A 23,037-nucleotide genomic window follows, 5' to 3' on the forward strand; every position below is an offset into this window, starting at 1 on the left:
GAGAGAGAGAGAGAGAGAGAGAGAGAGAGAGAGAGAGAGAGAGAGAGAGATTTGCTAACAAACATAACACATGAGTCATTCATACTAACTGAACATATAAATATAAATTAATAAAACATATAAAAAATAACTGAACATATAGTAATACAAAAATAACATATCAAAACATACAATTTTATTTTCCTTATGTAATGAGGATATAATTAACTTTATTAGGAGGATATCACATTTTAGTATACTTTATGTCTCTTCTGAATGAATCTGAAAAATATCTCAAATTATGGAATTAGAGTAAGTTAAAATGAGGTGTAGATAATTGACCGTAGATTACTGATTGGAGAAGATGGTGAGGGAGGGGAGGTGGGGTCAGCCAAGAAAAACAAAAAAATATTTCTTAATGCCAACGTTTCGACCTGAGTTTTAGGTCTTTATATGGGAGTTAAACGAGGAATGTTGGCTAAAACTCAGTAGTTTTAAGACAACTGTTGTTATCCTCACAAACAAAACAGTTTTAGCCAACATTTTAAATTCCTCGCTTGACTCCCTAATGAAGACCTGAAACTCAGGTCGAAACGTTGGCATAAAGAAATATTTTTTTGTTTATGTTTTTCTTGGCTGACTGTACTCCCTCTCCCCCTCCTCCCACCTTCTCCAATCATTTACGACTCCAGTGTAGTTTAAATTTAAAACACTAGATAAATAAAATACAAAGAAATAAGATATAAAACATTAATGAATAAAGAAGTCCTTTAATATTAGCATGATTCCTTCAGCCGTTGCTAAATTAATGAAATAATTCTCTTCTTGTCGCGATGTCTTTCGATTGTAGACTGTCATTTCCTCACGGTAGGAAATCACCTATTCCATTACTTGTTTTAATTAAATAAATAACTATCATGATAAGATACTGGAGTCTTTATTTCATTCAATAGCAGCTAAAGGCTATTGTAAAATTTTCAGAAAACGGCTTCGTTTTAGAATTTACAAAATCAATTCAAAATATGTTTGACTCGCATCTGCCTTTGATCAACGAACATAAATAAAGAGTAAATCATTTTACCATCGATTACAATTCAATAAAATCTTTCTTTACAATTATTTATTAATTTGATGAAATGAACCAGAATCCTTGGTATTAAAAAAATGAAGATGTGCAATCTTATAGAAGATGTAGAGAGATGTTAATTTATTTTATTAAATAAAACAAAAAGTTTAAAATCTGATACTTCAAAGGTCCTACTCCAACCTTGTATTACTTGTGTTTGTTGGGTGTACTAGCATCGTTCTATGAAACAATACGAGCCCATACTGGGCTGTTGGAGACCAAAAAAAGCTGAATGTGAGACCTCCTGATCGATGGTAAATTATAATTTCAATACTGAATATGGAGACTGATTGCCGTCCTCTATCATGCCTCTCAGAAATAAAACCAATTATAGCATCTTTTTGTGACATGCCATTTCAAGGTACCAAGAAAATAAAGTAAAAATATATTTACTATTTAAATTATATAGAATAGAATAGGTGAACTGCTCTAGATTGATGAACTACCTCTTGTTATAGACAAAAACATCTCATTTCTAGACTGTTGAAATGAGATGTGCTATCTATATATCAATGTGGTCTTATGTTTCTCTGTCCTGATGAAACAAAACTGGTATATTTATTATACTACTATCAGAAAGATCCAAGGGATTATTTTGAATTCTTCCATTTCAAACCTAATTATTTGACTTTGTTCTTTTTCTAATTTTATCCCTTGTTATTTATATTAATTAATTTTGACTTCTAATCATATATTCATTGGACAATATCCTATCTATAAATATAAATTTTATTTTTATTTTAGCATTTTAAATTCATCAAGGTGTAATGGAACAGATTAACCAATAATATTTGTTCATCTTTTCTTTCCCTGACATTGACTTATATTTCGGAGAACTCGATTAAATACTGCCTATCGAATATTAAATTATCTATTAAAAATTTCCTCTTGGGGATATGAGATATTTTGTCCCATCGGATTCCTGAGGAGCCGTGAGAATCTGGCCGGAGTCCAGAGTGTAGGATCTGTTATTCATCCCTCGCCGTCTCCTGGAATATCGTGGATATCTGGCAGCTTCCTCTGGAGTCCTTCAGGGTTATCGGAGTCTGTAGGTCTGCCTTGTCTGGAGTGTATCTGGTTCATGTCTCTGTCATCTTACGTTGGTAACTATTTTTAGAGTTCCGTAATTTCATTTCAGTTACGTGATTATCATTTATTCCATCAACGATTATTCATTGTGTACATTTTGTTCATTCAGAATCACATTATGGTTTCATTGTTACTTCTTCTAAAAACAAATTACTTTTAATAGTTTTTATTTTCGTTTCTTGTCGTACTATTTAACTAGTATATTCGTTCATCAATGAAAATAAAGTTAATTAAAAGTAATCTCAAAATATGATTGCTTTGATTTATATTAGTAATGCCTTAAATGTTAAAGGTATCTTGTAAAATATAAGAATTTTAAAGTTAATATTTTTAACATTTAAATTTAATTAATCACATTATTGTTTCGAGATGCACTCCATTATCTTCCAAAATATGACATATTTTTTATGATATTATTATGATTTTATTATAATTGTATTTCTGAAGTCTTTACATCAAATAACCATAAATTTGATTTATGAGGAACACATTTTTTTTCAAATTAATTAATCTCCTATTCGACTAAGATAACATTTGTTCCATAATTTTCTGAATGATCCAGAGATAAAAATTATTAAATTTACCAATGGGATTTAAATTTAACTTCTTCATTGAGTATGAATTGCTGAGTAAGAAACTGAAGTGTTATGGTTGAGCTGATAAATATGTGAAATAGTAAGATATATGTTGTGAAGAACAGTTAAGAGGTTGCAACCACTTTTTGGGGAGAGGGAGGAGACAAAATCTAAAATTTTTCAACAATTTTAACTGGATTTCCTGACTCACCGGAGGTCCAGGGAGTATTACCTAAAATTTTATTTTTTTCTAAACATTTTTGGAAAAGTTGGTTTCTCTAAATAGTCATTATGTAAACAATTTTAAGTATAATTATTGCTTTAAGTAACGTATTACCTCATTCCCGCAGTTGAGCTACTTTTTTCAATTAGTGTTCCAATTGTTTTGAATCTGAAACATCTTAGTTTTAAATTATTGAGGGTAACCCTTTCTACTTCCCTGGTAGTGACGTCCCTGATAACCAATGTTAGTCTAACTACTAAATTTACTAGTAACAAAATTACAAAATTTTAACTACTTTAACGCTTAAATTACAATGACTCTTTCATTCAGATCGGTTCTTAAAAAAAAAGTAAACCAAGTATATAATTTTGGCAAATTATGACTGAAGTGTTTGACACATAAAGATAAAAATAATAATAACGTTTACAGTTTCTCTTGCTATAAGTTATTCTAGAGTAATAATTGTAAATCTACTAAACATTATAGTAATGATCTATTCAAATCTATGATATATGGAGTTGATAATATCTTAGCCTTCAATGATCGGTGTAGAGGAAGACGAGTCATAGCTACATTAATAGTGGCTGCATGTTGTGGTTACGAAGCACAGAGGATATAAAAGGAGTTTAGAGAGAGATGAACAAGCCGAGACAGTAGGAGAGACAATGGCGCTTATGAGGAGAAGAGGAAATGAGAAAGGAGACAGAAAAAGAGAGAGAGGGACGAGGCAAAGCATGAGTCACTAACAAAAGGCCAAGCCAGGTATAGAGGAGTTCTACAAGGGACCTCCTTAAGCCCTCCATTCTATGCACTAAATACTCTACACGTATTTGACCATGTAATTTCTATTTAATTATTCATATTTTTCGTAGTTCCAATGCTAAAAGTAATAAAGCTGATTTATTAATTAATTATTATAAAGCATAATATTGATCCTGGTTATGATCGTACAATTTGTCCCGATATTCTCTGTAGTAAAATTAACCGAAGAAAAAATATAAAAAATAAGGTGGGTATAGGGATAAAATAACGTCTTGATTTAAGAGGCAATAATAATGGGTCAAAAGTAATAAATAAACGGTTTAGTATCATGTTTTTTTCAATTAATCAAGAGTTAATAAAGTTATTAAGTAGTAGCAGACCTACAGATGGGGTACTCTCTTCAGTATGTGTCAGAAAATTCACTATTTCTCCAGTCTTGGATTTACTATTTTTTTTTATTGTATAGTAGGTATGATTAGTAGATGATATCATCCAGGCATCCCATAATCATAATTAAAATTTGTACCGCTACAACCCAGAAGGGTCAGGGGTTCAGTACTTTGTAATGAAGTATTGTTACTTGACCAACGGTTGTGGAAGGAGGTGATTTGGTCAGAATCAAGCTCGAACGCCAGATTTTTACCCAATTAAGGGTACCTAACTTATGAGGCTGGGTAGACCTCAGGAGGGCTTCAGAAACAACAGGATTGACTCACGACTACATTGTAACAGAAAACAATTTTCTGTCCAGCCGGATTTGAACGCGGATCCTTAGATTTAATAGCATCGTGCCTTACCACGGTGCCACCGCGATCCCCTGAAATTTTCATATACTTACCAATAATTTCTAAAAAGTAATTGAAAAAAAAAATTGTTAAATATCGTTGAAGTCAATAACTAGAAGCTGCTAAGTGAATATCACTGAACCAGCCTATCTCTAATTTAGCAGTTAATGTTTAAAACTAAAAGTTAAACACTTACATACTTGAACTCTTTGAGTCTCAGTTCCTACTTGAATAGTGTACCACTTGTTTTTGTTTTATTTTATTTTTTATACTCGAATAGCTGATAACAACAGGTTGAATGAAGATGATAATTGAAAAGTACCAGAAATACTGGTACTAAACATAAATCCATCTCTAATATTAAATAGTAAATTTCTTTCGGTTGCTGCCAAAAAAGGACTAGGTAAATATTTACAGACTTTTCCTTTTTTATCGATAAGTATCCCAGTGGGTAAGGAGTGATTGCGTAAGGTCAGAATCATTCGAAATGTTCAAACCGACTCATGGCTTCTGAATATAATATACACACATATGAATAATGTACATATGATATCAGTGAATATATTAATATGTTTGTCAAGTTTAAATGAATTGATAAATATACGTCAACATTGTTTTAAAAAAATATCTCCATCCATTGAAAGTGTGCTTCATTGAAGGATGGTATTTTCTGCTAAATTAAATTAAATATATTAATATATTTTTATAAAAATGAATGCATTTGAATTACGCGTCTAAGTGGGAAACTGGAATCATGATCGTAGATTACAACTGTAGATTTATTTTGTTGGAAATTCTAATTAAATGGTTGTATTAATGTGAATAATTGAAGAACTCCCTCTAAAAAAGCTATCACTGAAATTTATAACTAACTTTCCGAAAACTTTCAGGGATTGGAAAAAAAGCCATCCTTTTGAAAAAATTATCATTTGGTTTTCTGTGTTGGCGCTTAAGAGCGTTGGCTGAGGATTAATCATTGGTGTATCGAAAAAGTCATTGCTAGCATCTTTCAGGTTAGGTCAAAAAGAAGCTTTTACGCCAAGAAATGGGTTAAGTTTTATAGTCATAAACTTTTTAGGAGTCCTTCACTTGTTCCTTCCCACTCTTGATTTACTTTATTTAAATTTCGCTAGAAAAAACAGTAAAAAAAATAAATTCCATTAAATTTTATGACGTACAGTTTCGACAAAGAGCATTTTGTAGAAGAGTAATTCTTTGAAAAATGAACAAAAGAAAGAGAGCAAAAAGATAGGTTATTTTTTTTATAGGTGTGACTTGCATGTTTTATTACTTCAATAGACTCCCAAACTTAAAACGAGAAAGATTACCATTGAATTTCGTCCAAACTTTTATAACAGTATTCCAAGGAGAAGTTTTGAGAATCCTTTCAGAGAATCAACAAAAATAATACTTTTTTTTATTCCAGTAGCATAAAGAAACCAAATTCGGCGTATTAGAGAGTCAATAATTGAATGTGTGTTATTAATTATGAGTTCAGTAGCCTAAAGGAAAACAGAGGCCGGCCTTCGCTAGTGCGAGATCATGTGCAAACCTTCAAAGCGAAGCCTCCGCATATCTAAGGAACCCAATCGTGTAGGTTATCACATCCTCTTAACCTATCGACGTAATATTTAACTGTAACAGTTCATTTTATGTTTATATTTAATGTGAAACTGTAAAACCGAACTTAAAACTAATTTTTAATTAAGAAACAGTAGTTAAATTCAAAATTACTTACTAAATATGTTTATTTTTTTTAAGTTAACACACCTAGTTGAGTTTGGCTTCTTAGATTATCATACACTCAAAGAATTATGATTATTGTATTATGGTGTCGGCAGTATTTTCTTCCGCACATGAGTCTACTATAAACTGATTTATGATTTTGATTCAAATTCAATTACAAGTTATCGCGATTTAAAAAAAAAAACTCATTAAATAAATATGTCTATAATGAAAATTTCTATGAATTAATATAGTTTAAACAGATATCTGAAGTTCAAGTACGAACTAGTATCATCCTCAAAATGATCGCATCCATTAATTAATTATATCACTATGACTTTTGAACCTTTATTCTTGTTAGCAAGCGTTTTATTCAACTACTACTTTCGAAAACTGCATAGATAGATCATCTTTTATAATTCGTGAAGAGTAATAATGGTGGAGATATTGTTGACCTTAGGTGTATTTCAAAAAGTTGGTGAGGTGGGGTTGTGGTCAGAGAAACATATACAAATGAATTGCACTTAGAGTAAGTGCGAGCAAGGCACTGGCTTTTGAACTTTGGAATCATCTTGATGTGATGAAGGCCTGGTTAGGCCGAAACGTCAGCTCACAATAAAACCAATTTTTATTATCTATAGATAGTAAGCTGTATGTGAATTAAAAGAAGGTGGCCCGAGACGGCATTGGTGAAGGTATACGGGTCAAATGAACAAAGACAATTAACGAGGAGAAGATGGTTGGCGGTGCGGTCAATGATAAACACAAATAAGTTGGGTTAACCTATTTTTAATGTGCCAACGTTTCGGCTAGAGTTTCTAACCTTCTTCAGGGCTAAAAACAGAACAAGATAACAAACACAGTAACTATAGAAAAATTAAAAAAAAGTTAGGTTAATCCAACTTATTTGTGTTTATCACTGACCGCAACCCCAACCATCTTCTCCTCGTTCATCATCCACGGTCAACTATCTCTCATAATTATGAAAGACAATTAAGATTTATTTTATTTTATCTTATTTTGATTTATTTTAAATTTTCTCTATTCATTCTTCTTTTACTCCATACCAATCAAAGCAGCCCTAATGAAGAACTACAACGTAGGTCTAAACGTTGGCTATTAATAAATAGGTGAAAATATTTTTCAATTTTTTTTTTCTTGACCGTAACCCGGCCATCGTCTAAAAATAATTTTGCACTTATTCGTGTCCTTCTTCTTAGACCGTACCTCCAACCAATTTCTCGTTTAGAAGTCAAAGCTATGACATATTTTACGTTACTGTTACTAGGATCATATGAATAAAAGTATCTCGTAATCATGAATTTCCCTTATAACGGTTACGAAACGGAGCAATTGTAAAGGAAGAGATCCCAGAAGTGTTGCTATCTCTTCTCAAAAGCGATACGTGAATCAGTTTGTTCTCAATCCCAACTATCCCACGTTAGGAAAGGGAGCCGCCTTTGATAAAGAGGATCTTGATTATTATTCAACAGGCCTAATCATCGGCCTGATAAAATTTAATATCAATTAATCAATAATATGTTTTTCTTGGTAAAATTTCGTATTAGTCTTCTATTTCTGGTCTTTATCTCTCTTTGGGAGGACGGTTTAAAATTTTAAATCTGGAAATCTGATTTTGTGTAAATTTATTGCACCAACGAATTCTGCTAAATAAATTCAGTATCATTCCGATATTTTCAGTAATTATTTTAATATTTCTTTTCTTCATTTTTTTTTTTTAACTTTTAATGAACTTCATATTCCTGGTATATGGACCCATTTAGTTTTATCGAATTGAATTCGAAAAAAAATCGAACGTTTTGGAGAAAACTTAAAATGTTTCAAAGTGATCTATGGTTTAAAAAAAATAAATAAATAAATCTGTACGCTACAACTCATGAAAGGTCTGGGGTGCAGTACTTTTTATGGAAGTAATGTTACTAGACCAACGGTTGTGCAAGTTGGTGATTTTGTCAAAATCCCGTTCGACCGCCAGATTTTTACCGATATAAGGGTACCAATTTTTGAGGCTGGGTGGACCACGGAGGTCCCACAGGACCGACTTGCGGCTACAGGGTAACAGAAAATACCTATCAGAAAAAAATTAGTTTATAGCACAGTGCCTTAACAATGAGCTACCCACTCCCTGATCTATGATTAGGAATTTTAAAAATTAAATGTATTACATTTAACTAAAATATGCCTAAGTTTTGACTAGTGCCATGAATTTAAAGGCTTCTACATTAAATCTGATCCTGTTAAAAAAAAATTATCGTTAAAAAATAAATTATGTAATAAATTAATTAGAATACCTTTTATTTTGTGACAATTTTGTAAAGAATTTCAGAAAATTATCTACTTAAAAAAAAAAATTGAAAAGCAGCATAATGTTTGTATTGTATTCAAAGTTTGATTCCAAAAACCAATATTTTATCTATAACAGTTACGATTAAATCTGTTACAAAAGAATAGCAATACCTAAGGAATAATAATAAGTTTTAAAAAAAATACTTTACGAGCAATAAAAAAAGGAATCATTGAATTCCAAACTTATAGTACTTAAGCCCGAATAATCCCCGAGTATCGGTTGAATTAAGTCGAATCGTCCCTGGTCTTGGTTCTAAACTACCCGTACTTATTACTTTTGAAAATTCGTTACTGATCTTAGTACAAAGTAATAATTCCAATATTTTTGTACATGATTATTTAAGAGTTATTATAGTCCCCTTCCTCAACTAAATGTATATGCAATAAAATAAGTTAGAAAATGAACATATACAGCTACCTGAGTAATTTCGGATAAATATGAGATAGACAAGAAATGCCAGGGAAATTGCCACGACAAATAATTGAGGGGGGCAGATTTAAAGTTTGACATAATTTACTGGAGTTATGGGTAGTAATACCTGAAATGTACTCTTTTCTTAAACATTTTTGTAAAACTGACCTCTTTAAATTGTGTCAATTACCAATTGTGAGTACTATAACCTCTTTGAGTAATGTTTATCATAATTTTCACATTTTGAAATTAAGGTTTCCCAACTTTCCGATTTTTCTAATTAGTGTGCGAGGGGGGTGACCTCCACCAAACGTCCCTAACGATCGACCTGAGTAATATAGATAAATTTTACTGTACGTAAACTTGATCAGTCGCCTTAGTAAATATTGAAAATTTATTTGCCCTGATAGTGAATTTTTACTTTTATCCATTTTAGAAATAAACACAAGCTAAGAAAATAATACAAAGTTGTAAGTATTGATAGGATACTGGAAGTGTACAAATAATTATAATTGTCCTAGAATATTTTTTTTCTTATTTTACAGAATAATTCAAAATAGAATAACCTTTTGATCTTATTTTACTCTATCAGTAGAAAAAAAAAAGAGAAAAATCTAGAGCATATGAGTGATAATATTCCAGATTTTCTGAGACGGATGTTTGGTTACGGTTGATAAAAAACCAGGTAGGTCCTATCACTCTCCAGGTGTCGCTTAATTACCTCTAGCTATGGCAAGTAATGTTGAATACATTACTCTGTGGAATGCTTCAGTAAAAATAAAGTTTTTTTTATTTTTAAATTGTGTGAATAAGGGAATCGACGCGGTGTAAACACACACAAACAAAATTTTAAAACAGTGTGAGAGCAATAAGTGTATTTAAATAATTCCTTCGAAGAATATTCTTGCAATACATGCATTTAGCTTGATGCCCATATTCACCATATATACTGTAGAAGAGCGGTAAGAGGTTTTCAGTATTGGTCTGTTCTAAAGCTTCAAGATGATGAGCTTCCTTGTATGTGCTTTTAATTATGAAGTAAGGTCAAAAAGAAACTTCCAGCACCAGGCATAGGTTCTTATCTCCCCAAAGCTCCACTCTTTGACTCCCAAATTCAATTTTCAGCTTTAAACTCTTTTTCTGTATTAAAACCGATTAATATTAAAAATATATTTACATAATTTACGGTGCATTGTTGGTTTAACGTAGAACTTACACTTACTTAGTACTTACCCTCTAAAAATTACAGTGGACCCTCGCTATAACGCGGAAATGAAACCGACCGCGTTTAGGGTGCTACCCGCCTTATAGCGTAGGAAAAATAATATAAATCATTGGAATAATTATACCTGCATGTATATAATTAACGATGCTTTGTTAAAAAACGGAATTGTATATCCATAATATTAATTCATAAAAAAAAAGAAAGAAAAATATTTTGTTTACCGATATTTACTCTGCTAATTCATATTATTGGTTTTAAAAAGGTTTAGTTATTTTACGATTTAATCGGAAGCTACTTGCAGAAATTAAAAATATGTCAATAGAAAATATATTTCCCTTATCAAGACGTTAAAAATAGGAAATAACATGTGTTTCTAATGTGTTTGAAAAAAATAAAATAAAATAAAAAATAAAATAAACGTATTATTTTTTTTTAAAGCTATTCAAAGATTCAGACCAGGGCTTAATCCGCGTTATATTGAGCTGTGCTATAGCGTGGGTTCAAGGTTGTTAAATATTTACGTCCAATCATTTTATAAAATTTTTTGTTTAATTTATTTTTAAATAGTTACTTTATAAAATTTGTAATTGATTTTTCTATAGTTTCGTTAATATAGTGAAAAGAATTCTGATTTGGTTTATTCCATTGAAACTTTGTAATTTGTAATCATCTTTAAGTTATTTCAGTTTATTTTTTAACTCTTAAAATCAAATCTGAAAGTGCTATCACAGTACCATAGTAATTGTAACGAAAAGTATGAAGTTACACAAGTAAGTTTGTACTTCATTGCTTCAATTAATTTTTCTTAAACCTTGAGGGAATTAAAATAAATAGAATAAAAATTATCTGATTTTGAGAAGTCTCAGAGACTGAGACAAGGGCCTAAACCCGCGTTATAGCGAGGCTTCACTGTAGTTAATCATACTTGACAATTTTTTTATTTGATTTATTACATTGATTTTTTTTTAATTTGTGTTGATATTGATATCACTGAGATTCAGTTTATGTTATTACTTTTGTAACAATAATCTGTTTTATTTTTTCTCTAGATTTTATGATTAGTCATAAAACATCTATGTGTATGTGTTAGAATTAGAGTTTACATTTAAATTAAATAAAGAGGGTTCCTCTTATTCTGAAAAAAAGTGTAATACTGATACGGTAGAAACAGTTGAGTTTTTAAAGGTTCAGTAGTTATCTGGTTTATTTTATTATTATTTTTTTTTTCTCCGACCGGTAAAGTTCTTAGCGTTTGCAAGAGACCTCAGACCAAAATGTCTTCCAATAGTACTTAATGAAATGTTCCATAGACACTTCTACTATTGCCGGTCCGATTTTTTGTGATTATCGGAATAATCGATTGCAGTAAAATAAATTTTGGACATTTTTATTTTATACTAACAATAATAATCTCCCCTGTCTAAACCGCACTTCCCAGGGTTGTCAATATCAGTATTTCCTGGCAACAATCATGACATATTAATTGCTTGTCGACACAGCTGATAAGGAGACCAAATGAAGTTCTCGAGCTGCGACTCCTTATCAGCCATCCCCGGGTTCCCAGAAGCCGCTCGTTGAGCAGAGCTCTCCTGCAGTACAGCTGTTGGGCGACCCCTCTCTACCCACGGCAGTCAGTCTCCTCGAGCCTGTGTTGGGCTGCAGGTCGTGTCCTTCGTGTCTCTTGAGTAGTGCATCTTTGTCCATTATGGTCGCTGTGAGTCAAGAACGGCTTAGTCAGAACTACGAAGATGTTGGGATTAGTTCCTGGAGCGAATTTTATCACCCGGAAGGTGAGTTGTCGTGTCTGTTTATTGCAATTAATTATCAATTCCATTACATTAATGTACATATGTAATTATAGTTAAAATATCTGAACTCATTTTTTCATCATAGTAGCATGAAATTATTATAACTTTTAAACTTATGAATTAAGAAGTAACTAAAGGGATAGAAAAGTACCTAAACTATAATGAAATAAATTTAAAAAATAGTGTTCCAAGGTCTTATCAATTAACCAAACTATTTGACTCAATTAATTCATAACAAATCAATAAAAATAAATGTATCTTCATTTTTTGAATCTTATTATATTAAGATTTTCGATAAAGATCACGTTCTTCTGATTAGATAATTAGAAAGCTTGATGATACAAAAATCAAATGTCATTTTTAAAATTTAAATCTGTTTTTCCTGCATCAGATTTCCAAAGCACTGACACAATTCCACAGTAAATTATATATATATTTCTTAACAATATAATATCCGATTTCGATTGTCATTGCGAATTTCTGATATCAGTCCAATGTATTCAAGTGTACGCTCAGCCATCATGGTATTATCTCTATGATAAGATTTGAGTTGATGTACTTATTATTTGTTATTTTATTTTTTGTCAGAACGAATCATTCAATTCTAGTTTAAATTCAAACTTTGAAAAATTGTTCTCATTAATAAATTCCAAGTTACCTCTTAACAGTTCCGTGTATAGGGTCAGATAAACTTAAACATATTTCGTGAAATGGATTTCTTTTTGTGAAGGGCCAAGGTAACCAGTTAAGATAAAGACAATTCACTGGACTCCCAATGAAAGGTAAATTAAGATAGGTCTAGCCGGTTAGTTAAAATTATATAGAAAATAAAACAATGTATAACAGTACTTGGCTAATTAAAATGGAAACAACCATTCCGTAAAATGAACGACAATAATACTGTTCTTAAAGTTTCACTAAATCTTACAACACAATATGTAAAGATTTAGTTAATTTATGCCATTACGATTAATTAATTTTTTTTTTGTTTTGGTCACCAAACCCGGTGGGATTTTTGTGACTCAGGGTCCAGATGGCCTTTGATGACAGTGAACTTCTTGAGCTGTCTAATGCATCCATTATCTTTAGCTTCGTTCACTAATTACAGCCAGATCGATCATTTTAATGTCCATTATGGTTCTTGTACTATCCTCCATCCCTTCGCTCTAATTGTTGAACTCAAAAACGGAATTAATTATCAAAAAAAAATAAAGGTTAGGAACGTATCTGGAATGAGACATGCAGCAAATTAAATTATTCTGCTTCAATCTGTGCCAACGTTTCAGCCTAAGTCATAGGCCTTCATCAGAGCTAAGCAGAAAAATATGCAGTCATAGAATGATAATATAAAAATTATAGAAAAGTAAATGTTGGATTAGATGAGTGAATTTGGAATAGTAATATTACTATATATTGATATACGATATATTGACGTGAAATAAGAAAAAAAATATGAAGTAGTTCGTCTTATCCTCAATTAATTCAACAGTCATGAATTTCTACCTCATTAAAATAATTTGTTGACAATCAGAATGGTATTGTCGAATTTTCACTAATACGTTTTAATTTTATTGTTAAAGGTAGTATGAGATATGACTAGGTACTTATAGAAAAATCTTATAACGAATTTGGACTATGTTATTATTGAGTATTCCATTAAAACATTTAAAATTTAAAAAAGTTTGGATCTTATCTCCTATATTATAGTCCTTGTTGATCTTGAGTAAAAAAAAAAAGAATAAGAAATATCCTGTTTGTTGAATTTTCGGAATCACGAGAAACGGAGTAAATGTAGAGGAGATACTCTGGAGAAATAGAGTAGAGATCGACCTTCTCAACTACAGAACAGCTGCGATCGCCTGCGACAGCTGGTACAGACCGTACCTGAGTACCGAGAACTCAGGTAGGGAAGACAGGTAGAATCCCGGGCGCCTCCTAGTCAGGTAGTAGATGAGTCATAGTACTGGATCAACATTCGGTAAAACACGCTTCCCGCTTTAATGGTTACTGTTTTATGAAAGAATGATACCGTTATTTCATGCTCGCTTATAGTATCGATAAGTATTTCACTCACATAAAAGTGACGAACATGCTTACTACATAGGATCCTTATCTAAGCAAACATCTATGCTAAGGCATAACTAAAAGATGGTTTCATAAGTAAATATAAATTCACCAAACCATTTATATTGCATTGTAGATTTTTTTTTTTGTTTTAAATTTCATTCAAATCATCAGAAACTTTAGTCTTCTGATTATATTAGGATAGCTGAGGTAAAAAAAAAAAGATCGTTAAAAAATAATTTTATCATTTTAAAAAATCAATTTTATTTTATATAAATTAATTAAAACCTAATTATCATTATAGTAAATCTAAATAATATTTCATTAGAATTAGATGAGAATTACCCGTGGGAGTACCCTTCCAGCCCAATAACATGCCACCAAACTACCACATCCCTAAATTCCGTGACTGGAAATTTCAATCATTCTGCATCAGACCTGTTCTGTGATACCATTAGGGGTCTGCGGATGATGTCTAGTAGACCGAGAGATATCATTAAAATTGTTTTTTCAAATATTGTAATAAAATAAAGGAAGAATATTTGTCAAGCCGTAGCTTGTAGTAAGAACGGTTTCACTCCGGGACAGTCAACATTTCCATTTGTCGTATGGCGCCTTGGTTCTGGCGTCAGGTAGACCATGGCAGATTTGCACCTTTAAAGTTGCAAAAATAATGCTTTCTTGAAGAATGTTTGTAGTTAAAGCCTTTAAAAATACGAGTTTTTGTGACTTAAAGTTCAAAATCTAAGTTTTTTTAATATAAAGGGTCGAGAATAACTTAGTTTCTAGAATTTTTTTTTAACTTATCCGTTTTTCAGGTAATTCAGATTAAATTCAGAATCCTTTGATTCTTCAACCTCCATGTTGGAGCGGGTCCATAAAATCTAATAATGTTTTACATACAAAACTATCTGCCAAATTATAGTTTTCAGGTTTTTTTGTTATGGCTTATAGTGTATTTAGAAAACAATGTAGACTCGTGTTAATAGAAAGTGAAAAATATGTTTTGATCAAAGGGATGATTTTTTTTAATAGCTCCAGGTTTATCTCCTTTCCTTTCATGTTTGTATAAGTGTCAGTATCCTATAATTTATGAGAGAAAACCAATTTTACGATTTTTGAATTTAGGAATCACAGCAATTGGATAACGGGGTCTTGGAATTTCTTTGTAAGGAACCACACATGTATCACATGTCCCTTGATCCTCCACTGTCTTAAGTTCCTTTTTTAACAAGAAACCGGATGGAACTCTCCATCGTCAAAGCTAAGTTAACGAGAAATTGGTAAACATTTATGAAATAGTTCGAATCCTTTTCTAATTCGGAACAGACTTGAAGAAATATATTATTTTTGGCGTTAGAAGTTTGCCATATGCACTTTAGGCAAAAAAAAAATTAAACTATAAAATGGTTTTATCAAATAAAAAAAATTCCAGTTGCCTTCTCGACACAATTTCAAGAATACAGAGAACTCCTGTGTTAGGTTACCTGATGCACATGGTTTTGCGATTGAAGCTTGGAGCAGTAAAAGAAACAGCTATAATAAAGTTGGGCAATGAGCCAAAAGAAAACAATATTGTTTTATCACATATTGCCTAACTGTCCATATCATTTGCAAAACCTTATTAAAATATATTCATTAAATCAAAACTTTCGCATGAACGTTCATAGAAAAAGGACAAAAAAACAACTAAAGAAGGGGTTTAGAAAGTTTCCTGGATCATGAAGTATAAAATCCACACATTATATTATATTATATATAAAAACGAAAAACACGTGTGCATTTAGTGAGCAGACGTTTGTCAAGACAGAAAATTAAATTAGCATTGATAACGGTGCTTGTAATTGAACTGGCACCCAATTATTATTTCATTTAGATTGGTGATAGTTAATGCGTAAAGACTATGTGACCAAAACATAACATAACATTTGTCATATACAGGCCTTGTCTAGCCAGGCTGCTGTCCCCGAGGGTCTCCGTCTGGAAGGCCACGAATAGGTCCAAGAGAAGGTAATTTACATGAAGAAATGGGGAAAAAACTGCTAGGTTAGGTTACTTCTTGTTTTAAATTGTAAATAAATCATTTGGGTCATTTTCTTTATTTAAAAAATAATCAATTATACTATAAGACAACTTTTTTCTTTACATATGCTTGTCTAACTCGTTAGTTTAACCTAAATTTTTTTATTGACTATTCCAATAAGGTTTAGATGATGACTAAAGCATAAGTTAAATTACTTTGAACTAAAAATACTTCTCACTCTTACTTTTAAACTAATAAACCAACTTTAAGTGATTAATTTTTTTTAGTATAACAAGTTTAAATATAATAAAAATAATTAAAAAATAAGGCGTAAATAAAGAAGCAAAAATTAAGCTTAATTTGAAAAGTATCTAAGTAAATGCAAGACAAGTATTTACTTGAATACTTTTCAAATACCGAAATAGTGGAATATGCGGTTATTCAGGAACAGAATATTTAAAACATTTTCAAGGGAGGACTCCCTTCCCGTAAACATCTCAAGGCTCCCTTTCAGCCACTGGCCGAGGTCCTCAAAGGAAGCAGCCTGGACTTGGCCCTATGTCCTACAGGTCATACCTTGTCTCAAATTATATTCAACTCTACCCATCCCTATAATCCTCCTCGAAAATAAAATATAATTCTCTCCGAGGCTTCAATCAATTGAATTTGAGAATTCAAAATCAAACAATAGTCAACTTCTTCGCCCGAGTCCGTAACGGCTTCTGTCGAACCACTCTCAATTTTCCTGAACTTTTAATGGCAGTTATCCGGTCAGGATAGTAATGTCTGTTGGCTGATCGTAGATATTGTATATCTGTATGATGGTATTAATGATTTTCATTAATTACCTTCCTCCCTCTGGTCGGTTAAACTTGAGTACCTTTCACTCGAATTATTTATCCAGTAATATGTGAATGTAAGCTGTATCCTATTCTAAAGTTAAACATTCCAAAAACAAAAATCATTAGGATCTTTATGTTTATTAATATTATCTGTCCGTATCAGTATAAATGTTGGATCCACAAGAGGATGAGTGAAAGAGTGGAAGGAAGAGGAAATTCCCCCTCCCAAAATCACCACTACAAAAACATAAATATACCGACTGCTACTAATTCTCGTAACTGCAATCATTCATCAGTCATAAGGAAATAGCGAAATCAACCTTGACACATCTTGTGTGAAATCTATCTAGATGGATCTATAAAATTAATTAATTATCTTGTTTATGCCAACGATAATCGACTATATAGTTCTAGATAAGGAAAATAGATTTATTAGAAATTCCTGGCTTGTTCTGCGGGAATCCTTAATCGTCCGAGAGCCCGTGCAAAAAATCGACTTCTGAAAACTTTGATAGCACTTTTTTGAATCTTTATTGTATTGCCAATAAAAAAAGTTAGAATTTTGCAAATTTCATGAAAACTATTACTTCTAGGAAGATAACCGCCAATAACTATTGAATGTAAATAGTTCTTTTAGGGCTCACATTTTAACAGATTTACTCTGCTTTAAATGATGTTCTATTGGATTCTAGTGTTGGTTGGTAGTTTTTAAGAGAAAGGAGCTCCGAATGAAAAAATAATATTTTTTTAACTTGTTGAAACAGCCGCAATTTCTGCAAGTCTCTGATTGGCAGACTTTCAGTTCTTTATGGGAAATGCAATAAAGATTTAAATCTAAAATATAGATTTAGTAAAGCATAACCTTGAAAATCAGGACGTTCTTTTACGAAAAAAATATGGCGCTTGCATTCCTGATACTTCCGCAACCGTTTAAATCGGTAGTTTTGGAGGTTTGTAGCATTGTTATGGGTGAAATTACATTATTCACTAATGGAGGCGATGCGTGCTGTTCCATAGACTAGGAGGATTTCGTAAGCGTGAAAAACATTTTGTAGGTTAGTGAAGGAAAGAGAGGCAGGTAAGTATAGTGAACAATGAATTAACTACACAGTGCCTAGTAATCTTAAAATTAAATTTTTTTTCCGTCATATTGAATAGAAACCTCAGTTTATTTATTTAAAAATAATTGAATTCAACAAGCATAGAGCATTTCTTGTATTATTTTTCATATTTAGTATATATATAATTTTTCGGTATCTTACAAGGAGTGTTAACGATGTATTCTTAACAATTTTCATCAAAATAGTTTTGGTGATTCAATTTGAAAAAAAATTATACATATCCTGTTTTCTGTTACACTGTAGCCGTGAGTCAACTCTGTGGTCCACTCAGCCTTATGAATTGGGTACTCTTAATTGGGTAAAAATCTGGCGGTCGAGCGCGATAATGACCAAATCAGCTCCTTGCACAACCGTTGGACTAGTGACAGTGGTTTCTTACAAAGTACTGAACCCCTGACCCTTCATTAGTTGTAGTGGTACATATTTTAAGTTTTTGTATACATACCTACCAATCTTCCCCATGGGTCCATGTGAGTGCTTGAAAAAGAAACTCACTGAAACTGATTTATTTTATATATCTAATTAGGAAAATGATGACTAACTACATGATTCTTTTACCAGTACATTAGTTTTATTGAGTAGATTAAAAGGAAAACGCAATAGTTAAACTTAATATATTTTTCATAAAAAATGTTTAAATCACCGAAAAATCATAAAATTATAAAACAGAGCTCTTCGAGCCACATAGTAGACCCCGGTTAAAGGAATTCGCGTAGCCTAAGAACCTTTTGCGACAACTCTAAATTTTGGACATTGCATATAACTCAATGAACTCATCAGAATATTTTAAAGTCTTATTATTTTGGTTCAATAAATTGGATAACTCGAGCATGTTCTATTTATTGATCTCAAATATTCTTTTTGTATTATTTAAAATATTTTTTAACCAATACTCAATTTATACTAATATCCCGAGCCAAGGCGATTCTTAAACACGTTAATATTATAATATAAAAATTTGATCGCTCAATCATAAATAATGTATTTAAATTATTAGATGTACATGAATACTTTGTTAGAATTCTGTTATTTATTCCCCGGAGCAGATCTTTACTTTAAGGAGACGGTAAAACAAATATAGATTTATGTATATTTCAGTATACATTTTTGTATGAATACATCTCATGTTCACTATAAAATAAACCTTATGCCGATTAGGATTACAATATCGAGGACATAAATATAAAATTATGCCAAAAATTAAGATTTTTTTTCTTTAGCTGAGAACATCTCTGTCCATTGTTTACTCCCGTAAGTTGCAAATATCATTCAAGTTTTATACTGTTGTAGCCTCGGAATTTACCCGCATTTGTCCAGGACTGCAGTCATTCTGTTCTATAATTGAATTCAAACATGCATTAATAAGTTTTTATTTCATTTAAATTCCCGTAAGTTATTCTAATTATCTCTATCAAGAAGCTGGAACTTCTAGGATGCGCTGCAGTGCTACAAGTTATGTAATTCAAGGCTATTGGTCGTCCTTCCAGATTACAGAACTTTCTTCAAATATCTATCGGTCAACCACCGGTCACCCCAATGTAGTTCGTTTTTCGATCAGATATTTATGCATACCGATTAATACAAATTAATTAACACTTTCTTAAATTCTCCTTAATTAGTAATTAAATTAATATTAAAATTCCATATAATTTAAATCTTCACTTTATTCCCCCATTTTATTTTCGGGTCCAACAACAAAGTTATTTAAAGATAATTTCATCTAGGGGGCCACTCATCCGTTATTTATTAATTGAGATATAGTAATTAAAATACCTTCAATTCGATTAAACTGGTCATTATATCTATCAATTATAATAAAATAAATCAATTTAGCCCCAAAATTCTTTATTAATTAATTTTAAATTGTCAAACTGGCCATTATTAAGAACAATATTAATTTTCAATCTCACATTTGGTTATACTACCATCAAACTAACTTGTTACTGTAGTTATTTCTTTTGGTAACTTAACATTATTGTTAGTTTAGAACTTATAAAATTACTCTCTTTTTCAATAGATTATTCATTTATTAAACTTTTAATTAATTCCCTAGTAATGCCCTCATACTTTTTCAAGCCAGTGTGAAAACTATTAAAAATTTAGTCCCTCTACATACTGGGCAACTCGAGTTGTGACAGATACCAGAATATTTTGTAAATTACATTTAACATTAAATATAGAACACACATAGTGATCCTTGAGTCCTGTCTCCTCAAATCTAAATAAAATCTGACAAATTTAACTTCAAATAATAGTTATGTTAGTAATTTAATACTAAAAAAAAAAATTAACATATAACCAAATCAATGAAAAATACTAAAACATAAGCTAGTCTTTGCAATTGCACTTAACTCATTACAATGATAAAATGTGTGAATTGCATTTTCTTTACATTATTCTTTATTTCAATCGCCAAGTATGTGATACACAAATGTAGGTAAACTTTATTAATCAGTATTTTTTTAAGAAATTAATTGATAAATGATCCAATTTAATTTAATATAATCTAAAAATTTACATTTAGATTACACATTTACATTACATTTGAATTAAATATGGGATAATTTGGTTTAATGATCGATTAAATTAAGAAAATCTACATTCAGTTCAGGTGTTATTTTATTTATTATAATAATTTTCCCAAACAGGATTTATTGTTGGTTTTGTGTTTCATATTAACTATCGAAGACTAACATAGGTAGAACATGATCAGAAACATTTTGTCACCATTTTCCTTTAAGGAGTTTCAGCTTCCTCAATGACATAAAATAATGATCCCGTAAAGGATTTAGTAGGCTACAAACTTAGTCTCTTAGTTACTGTAGTCCTGAATCAACCCTATGGGTTCAGGGAGCCCTTCAGTGTCCACCCAACCTCATTAAGCGGGTGCACTTAATTGTGGAAAAATCTGACGGTTAAACCTGATTCTTCATGGGTTGTAATGGTACAGATTTTCATTTAATTTTGTCTCATCATGAACAAAAACATTTAGGTGTTTTTTCTCATTAAACAAACGGAATTATATAAAAATGACGCAGCCACCTATCTTATTATGTTAGCATTGTATTTTCCGTTAACATCATCTTGGCCATTTAAATATTTATAACTCTAAAACCAAAAAAATCTTTGTTAAACTACTAATACATTTTAAAACTCATAATATATCTTTTTTATGGACTTGCTCTATCTACTGGTAAATATTTACAAAAAATACATATTTCAAATATCTTCCTTTTTTTTATTTCTCAATTCATATTATATAATACTTAATTATAAACATATATATTTTAATCTATACAATAATTAAATTTCAAAAATAATGTAGACTTTAATGTAGAAAATAATGACTATCTATTCACGGTTAATTGAAAACAAAAAAAACAACATAAAAATAATGTTTTCTACTTGTTATAACAAACCTGCATTCAACTTGAATCCTTTTTTATAGGTTCTGAGGACAGTGGTGTATGTTCCCCATGCAGCTATACAAGCTCACCTTCCAGGCCGAGGTACTGTAACCCACAACTTAGCTATATGGACCGAGTTGTGATGGAGGTGCTAGAGACTGAAGGAGTATACGTCAACGATCTCAAACAAGTTATTCATGTGAGTATAAAGAAATACTTTTGCCTTAATTATAATTTTTGTTGATTATTTATCACAATATTATTTGGTTTGAGTAATACCAACAATTTATAATTTAAGGATTTTGAATGTGAAGTAAGTTTTTACAATTCATCATTTTATGCATTAGTTATTAATCCTAAAGATAAGGCATTTTAACTTTTAATTCAGTAATAATTAAGCTCAGTTAGGTCCCATTTTCCTCATAAGCAATACAGACTATATTCCAATTAGGGATATACCTATATAATATTATGAAATTTAAAAAAAAAATGCTGTACCAATGTTGTGACAAATGATTCATTACTCAATAAACAGTATGTCAAGGAATATTTTTCAGCCAAATTTTGAATTGTTATTTGACTGAATTTTACTGGTTCTCGAAAAGTCAATTTCCTTCCAAGTCCTTCACATGTCTTCTCCTAATTCACACTCCATAGCTTCTTCTGCTTGGACCAACTTTACTTTAAAAATGGATTCTTGAGGGACTCAAAAAATTGTGCAAATAAATTTAGATCATCCACTAATTTGGATATTCACACCGCCCTTTTGTAAATGGTATTATCAGTTTAGATTCCCGAATTTAAGTTTTCTAGAACCCAGTTATACTTCTGGAACCTAAGCTGGCAGTTCCATTGCTCTATTTAACTCTCCTTATGGAAACAAACTGTGAGAACAAGTCTGACTGTACTTGAACAGTGCACCTAGCAACATCCATGGTAATCTTAATCAGGTGGACCAGTGTCAAAGGGATTCACAGGGCTGTAAATAATTTAGGCCTCTTAATTGTGTTTTAAGGAATACAAAAGTCAATAAATTGGTATTGACTTATAATCTTCTACTCTTGTACTTTCTCCAGTATTAACCAAAAGACTCAACATCTGATCATTTGTGGATCTTCCTACTCTTAAACCTCCCTGATATTCACATATTTTTCTCTTACCAATCTTTACATTCAATATAGCAAATATTGCGTTTTTTTATTTTCACTTCTGTAAGGCACTTAAATTCTCCCATAATTAAATAATTTAAAATAGACCAGTATTAGTGAAGATATGGTGAATTGAAGTTTGTACCCTTATTTTGATATTTAGGTTTCTATTCACTTTTGGTTTTTAATTTTTCAAAATCTGTATATCTCCCATAACGTTCCGATGCTTGTTCGAAATATAATTAAATTTTCCAATAATATAAACTAAGAAAATATATAAAAGCAAAATATTTATTAAACCAATATCTTTATACAGCAAACAATAATTGAATTGGTCTTAGCAGCTAAAATGGTTA

General features: G+C 31.0%; 1 protein-coding gene across 6 annotated transcripts in view; it reads left to right on the forward strand.

Annotated features, from left to right (window-relative positions):
* The window catches only part of GEFmeso (Guanine nucleotide exchange factor in mesoderm), a 307,186-nt gene that overhangs the window by 272,413 nt on the left and 11,736 nt on the right, over positions 1 to 23,037 (forward strand). For 5 of the 6 annotated variants that reach the window (XM_067048895.1, XM_067048894.1, XM_014415036.3 and 2 more), the window contains one exon: positions 21,575 to 21,732. In XM_067048895.1, coding sequence (XP_066904996.1) covers positions 21,575 to 21,732 — 158 coding nt within the window. Of the gene's footprint in view, positions 1 to 11,856; positions 12,059 to 21,574; positions 21,733 to 23,037 lie in introns of those variants that run through there. The other variant, XM_014415041.3, reaches the window with a different exon arrangement.

The sequence above is a fragment of the Halyomorpha halys genome, unplaced genomic scaffold (assembly GCF_000696795.3).
Source record: "Halyomorpha halys isolate HHAL.00 unplaced genomic scaffold, Hhal_1.1 Scaffold91.1, whole genome shotgun sequence".
Classification (NCBI taxonomy): Eukaryota; Metazoa; Arthropoda; class Insecta; order Hemiptera; family Pentatomidae; genus Halyomorpha; species Halyomorpha halys.